A 6,214-nucleotide genomic window follows, 5' to 3' on the forward strand; every position below is an offset into this window, starting at 1 on the left:
CCAGGGCAGAAAGGCAAGGCAGTACCTGCAGAGGTGGGTGTAGCTCCTGCTTTGCACCTGTGTCTTGCTTCATTACAGGTCTTTTTTCTTAATAGGGCAAGAAGTAGGTTTCAGGAATCTAAGGTAGGAAAATAATTAGCTTTATATAAAAGGGATGCTGAGCTAGCTGCTGAAAAATATTCTTAGCAATGTGGAGGGGGATCAAGTGGTCCTATGTATTACTTCTATGATGGAATAAGGCAAGGAAGTACTAGTGGTAACTCCCAGTGAGATGGAGCGGTCACAGTTGCTTCAGCATAAGAGCGTCTTACCCCCAAAGGGCTTTCCAGGTGGGCCACCTTGCCTTGTTGGCAGAGGAAGAGAGGAGCTGGGCTGGATGGAGGAGATGTTCTTTCCACAGCAGAGCTCCTCACCTGTACTGTTGGCTTCCCAGGGACGTGTACCTGGCAAAAATTAAAGCAGCTTCTTGCAGAGGGGAGGAATTGACTCTGGCCCTTTTGCAGTAGTGGGACCAGACAAGTAAAATGCAAATTATAGTTAAGAGTTGGACTATAAGTAAGGATTCTTTCTTTTATGGATTACAAGCTTGGATTTACAAGCTAAAGGGTTGAAATATTTTGGGGAAAGAATAGGGGCCCATCAGAGAAAGCCCATCTCGTCCTTCGGTGTTTTGGCTTCCTTTGCAGAGTTTTCGATTTTCTTGTAGCTGCCTTTGCCAGCAGTTTGCACCAAGCCAGCCAGGTTTGCACCGAGGCAAACAAGGAGCAGACAGTCACACAGGCTCTGCTCCCAGTGATGCCAACCCTGCCGTGGGAGGTGTTGGTGCCCTAAATCATACCAACATATTCTCCAAGGACCTGCTCATCACATTCATCACTAAGTTTGACCTTCCACACATTTATCAAACTTGCAAAAAATTAAAAGCAAATACCTGAGGAAAAACTTCAAAGATGCACCCAAGCTGTCTCCCAGGCTGCTATAATAAATATATGACATGAGGCAAGGTTAGTTCTCAAAATATTTTCTAGATATCCAAGATCTGGAAGCAAGGAGGGGAACTTTGCAACAGTCACCCACAAGTGGAGCAATTGCTTCTGTTGAGCATCAGACCTTTCTTTCTGTAGTTGACTGTGACCTCCTGTCTAAGGAGGAGGCTACGTGAAACATACTAATTGGGCCTCCGTATTTGTGTTTTAATAAAGAGATGTAGCTGTGAAAATGAATGTCTAGGAGGGTGTGGTTTGGGTTGTTTTGTGTATTGTAATTGTTTCAGGTATATTAACAGAATCATCTTACATCCTGAATGGTAGCATTTTATGGGCTGCAGGAATTAAATACAGTTCAGGTGCAATTGACTAAAGAGGGCTTATGAATGTGTGTGGATTACAGGAATCCCCATAATTAGTCCCACAGCATTCATTGAATGTTGCAATATTGAAGCACACAAGTTATGAAGGTTAAAAGCAGCATTTCTTTCCAGCTGACACAGTAGCATTTCTTTAAAGCTGTAATTTGAGATAATATGGTATTCATTAATAATAATGATGCTTTTAGTTTTCATGCTTCTTTTATTTATTTTCTTTATATTTTTCACAGTAACATAACTGCTGTCAAGTTTCAGGTGTGTTCTACAGAGGTAATAAATCTTATAAAAACAGACCAAAAGAGTCACCTCTGAAGAAAACTGTCCGCTGTGATGAAGTGATTCATTTGATCACACTCTTCAAATACTCTTTTTATGCATTTTAACTGGTTAAGCAGAAGGGTTGTACTTAAATAGTGCACTCAGTCACTGGTGCTTAACTCTTTTTAACCTGCTTGTTAAAGTGGAAATTATCAGTAGTCATCTCTCAAAATGTGTTCCTTGTACCTCACCAAATTTCAGTTCTAAGAAATGGAAATGTAATTGTAAAAGTACTCATTCTCAGTAAGAGCAATTACGTGTTTGCTTCAGGCTGTGTTTTGCCGTCAGTATCGCGGCTAGTTAAAACGTGTGTGATTTTATTGCAACTGACATCTTTACTTACTTGCCTTGTAAAATAAGCAAGAGAAATACTTTGCTTTTTCAGGGGAGCAAGCAGCTGCTGAACAACTACCCTGTCTACATCACTAGTAAACAGTGGGATGAGGCTGTAAATTCTTCCAAGAAAGATGGACGACGGCTCCTTCGCTATCTCATCAGATTTGTTTTCACAACCGATGAGCTTAAGTACTCATGCGGCCTTGGGAAAAGGAAAAGGTCAGTGCAGTCAGGAGAGACAGGTCCTGAAAGACGTCCTCTGGATCCAGTAAAAGTAACATGTCTCAGAGGTACTGCATCTTTTCGCTCAGTGTCCACCATATGTGATCTCATTTCACCACATTGGCTCTGGCTCAGTAGAAGCATTTGGCTGACAGTTGCAGAACTAGAAGGGGTTTCACAGGCAGGTGAAAATCAGCCAGAAACCCTCTGCTTTTCTTTTATATATATATATATATATATATATATACACACACACACACACACATATAAGGATATATGTATTATGTATGTCTTCTGGGTTTTTTTGAGTGGGAAAAAACAGGGCTGCATATTTAAGAGAGGAGACACAAGGGCAAATAGCACTGATATACTTCAAACAGCAAAGAATGAAAGTGAGACAATCTGATTACACTCTTGTATAATAAACTGAGAGGGCATTCTCTTAACTCTGATATACAGCAGAATTAACCAAAGGAATATTTATAGCCTAACAGTTAGTAAGCATATGGCACTCAAGGCCACAGAACATGGGAGTTGAAAAGCTGAGTTTTGGACTAGGTTTGAAGATGTTGTTGTACCTAGAACATTTACAGGGTAATTACATGCAAAGCATATGCAAATACATTCAAGGATTTAGCTTCTTTTTTGAAGTACTGATGCAACACTGACTGAAAAAGTTAGGGAACAACTTTCCCCCATGTTTAACCTGAAAAGGAGGGGAATATTTGCAAGCATTTCACACTGTCAGAGTAGTGAGGCTGTGGTCTAGATTGAGAAGAATTACATTGTGGCAGTTCATACTTTGGTTTCCTAAAATTGTTCAAAAGGTCTGGGACTGGGCTTTATAACAAAACATACAAAATAGCACTTCTTAAAGCCCAGTTAAAAATATGTTTGTTGTGTCAGCATTTCCATTTTATAAATGCATAGGCTTATAATTTCTTTAATTAACTCATAGTTCACTTTATAGTATTTTGAGAGCAGATACACAAAATCGGTTGAACTGAGTTCAAGAATGTTCTACTAATCAGTGCAGTGTGAAATGCTGCATTTTGGGCAGTCAGTGATAAAAAGTATCTTTAGTCATCCAACTGGAATCCAAAGTAGTTACATACATCAGATGGAGCTTCTTCCCATCTAGGGTAGAAGAATCCCACATGGCCAAGTAGATAAGACATGCAGTTTGGTATGTTGATGTAATCAGTTAATGAACTCAGACTTTAACTTTACATAGAGCCAAATTAGGCAAAGAGGCTCTCTTTTACTACAAATGAAGCTGTTAACCTGGTATCTGATAATCTACCAGATCTTATATTCTACCAGAAATTAATAGAAGGGCAAGTCCATTGCACACTATGCTGCACAGAGGTCTGGAACGAGATTCAGGGTCTCAGAAATTCTTCTGGAAACTGAAGGCTGAATACAAGTGCATTAACCATTTGCTAAATGACTTTAAATTTCACTCAGGAATTTATGCACAAGCAGAGTGTTAATACTATTTTCTTCCCCTTTTTTCTCCCTGCCTCACACCAAAACTAGTAGTAAATACACCTGTAGATGGACTTTTGCTTATGGCCACTGTCCTTTCTGGGCTCCTGAACATACAGAACATGTGGAGCACTCTTTGGGAGAAAGGCCAATTTTCTGAATTTTCATAATCGTAACAAAGAAGCCAAAACACTGAGTATCGAAGGACCAGTTAAGAAAGTGGAGTAGGCAGCTCTCCCTTTGGGCTTTTCTATGTGCTTGGGAAAATGACAACTTTCTCTGGTGCCAAGAATTGGCCCCTGGCTCCTAACTATTTTCAAGCCAAGGTAGCAAGGGTCTGACTAATTCTCAGCATGTCTAATTATGCCTTCTCACCATAGCAGGGAGTACAAACTTCTTTTGATTCTGCACTCAGAATAGTTTAAACATCTATAAACATTTTTAATACATTCCTACAACTGACTGACATCTGGAACCAGCTTTAAAACAGCCTGGCATCTTAAATTATAGCATTACTTCTTTACGTGGTTACCATTTCTCCAAGAAAAACACCAGTCTGTGGAGCCCCACGTGAACATAACTAGGTAGGAATTACTGTTGCATGTGTGGATTTCCAGGGAAATAAATTTAAACCAGAGATAGATATCACAGTTGGAGGAGCTATGCAAAAATCACATCTGAATTGTCCAACAGATGAGATACCTTGAAGGCACAGAAACTCACATAAAAGCACAGCATTCCCTGGTCTCGAGATGCGGTGACAGTAATGCAGTTACCTTATGCCAGTTATTGTGCTTTTGGCTTGTTAACAGTAGAAAATAGAATTTTAAAATACCCTGGGACACACAATACCACTGAGGGAATAACTAATGCTACAGAATAAATAAGAAGCTCAGTTTCCTTACAAGGTATAATGTATCCAATATATCTAATAAGGTGCCCTCACATCTACAATCGTATTTGGACGTTTCAAAGTCCAAATACACCTATTTGAGCAATGCCTATTCTAGCAATTACAACTCCAGAACTGGTAAGGTGCCTTCTGCAAGTTTAGCATATTGCATGTCAAAGAATTTGAAAAAGAAATAATAAAAAATGTAATTAACACATACAACTGTCAGTGGAAGTAGCAGATTACATGTAGTACAATTCATTTTCTCCTGCATTGAAAACTATTGCAAGGCCCCCCGAATTAGCCCTCTCATCTCGTTTAGCTAGTGCTATGGCCAGTTTAGTCACTGAAAAACAGGTAGTGCAGGACTTAAAATGGAAGGTATTCCAAACAGAAAGGAGCATCAAACTGGAATAATGTGACATTTTCAAGCACATAGTGGGCTAGTGCAACCTGCAGATGTTGAAGCAGCCAGCAGAGGGAGAGCATAAAGATCGATGAGAGTAATCACCTGAAGGTACAACTACACAACAGGTTTCAAATAAAATACATCCCGAGTTCGTGTTAACTTTCACATGTTGCACACGCTGAGTTACAACCATCACTTTGAATTAGTTCTTTTTATTTCCACGAGAAGGGATTTTATCTCCAAGTCCCATGCATCACATAATTAGCTGAGCTATAACATACACTGCATGTGGAGAAACACACTTGTGCAGAAATAAAATAGGTCCAAGTGGCATTATCATGGCATCCCCCATAAGGCTTTACTTCTGCTTAAGCAGCGCAGCAATGACCCCTGTTTTATTTCTCATGGGCTTTTGATGCCTGGGCATCAAAATGCTTCATAACAAGTTGTTTATATCCTTGTATGTTTTCCTGCAGAGTTCATTAGGATGCACTGTACTTCCAACCCAGACTGGTGGATGCCATCTGAAGAGCAAATTAACAAGGTATTCAGTGATGCAGTAGGACATGCGCGTCAAGGGCGTGCAGTGGGGACATTCCTTCACAATGGGAACTCATATTATGAAGGGACTGACCATCCAGGATCACAGGATGAAGTCTTCAATAGAGGTATGCAAGACGGATCTGGTGATTGATGGCAGTGAGAAGAACCTCATACAACTGTAGCAGCCACTTAATTTAGGAGAGACTATTTGTTAACCATTAGTTACCCTGCTGTCATTTAAGTGTCCAAAGCATGTTGGAACACCTACTGCATACATTGCAGCTTCACCATCCTACCATATCCCAGGTAACAGAAAGAAATCCATTTCAAGACCTGCTCTGTGGGACTTCTCAGTGCCTATTGTTTGCAAATCCTTCATAGCACCCTCAAAGCGAAATTGCAGTTCATTTCATCTAGTCCTAGCAGAAAGGTCATTTACAAACTATAAAAATGTCAAAAGCAACAGCAGCTACTATCTCATCTGCCTATTGATAACAAGCCCAGTCTGGACCTAAAACAGCTGGGTATTACTTGCTTTCCCTAAGTAGATGTAAGAATAAGTCTGCACATTTAAAGAAGTGGTCTACCATTTCCTAACAGAAAATAACAATTATAAATGCTACCTTAAAATACTGCACAA

At 39.9% G+C, this 6,214-nt stretch overlaps 1 protein-coding gene across 1 annotated transcript in view; it reads left to right on the forward strand.

Moving 5' to 3' along the window:
- The window catches only part of BEND4 (BEN domain containing 4), a 28,813-nt gene extending 22,811 nt beyond the window's left edge, over positions 1-6,002 (forward strand). The window contains exons 4-5 of the mRNA XM_051617437.1: positions 2,070-2,310; positions 5,508-6,002. Coding sequence (XP_051473397.1) covers positions 2,070-2,310; positions 5,508-5,725 — 459 coding nt within the window. The 3' untranslated portion in view covers positions 5,726-6,002. The remainder of the gene's footprint in view (positions 1-2,069; positions 2,311-5,507) is intronic.
- The last annotated feature ends 212 nt before the right edge of the window (positions 6,003-6,214 follow it).

Source organism: Apus apus, chromosome 4, assembly GCF_020740795.1.
Source record: "Apus apus isolate bApuApu2 chromosome 4, bApuApu2.pri.cur, whole genome shotgun sequence".
NCBI classification, from domain to species: Eukaryota; Metazoa; Chordata; class Aves; order Apodiformes; family Apodidae; genus Apus; species Apus apus.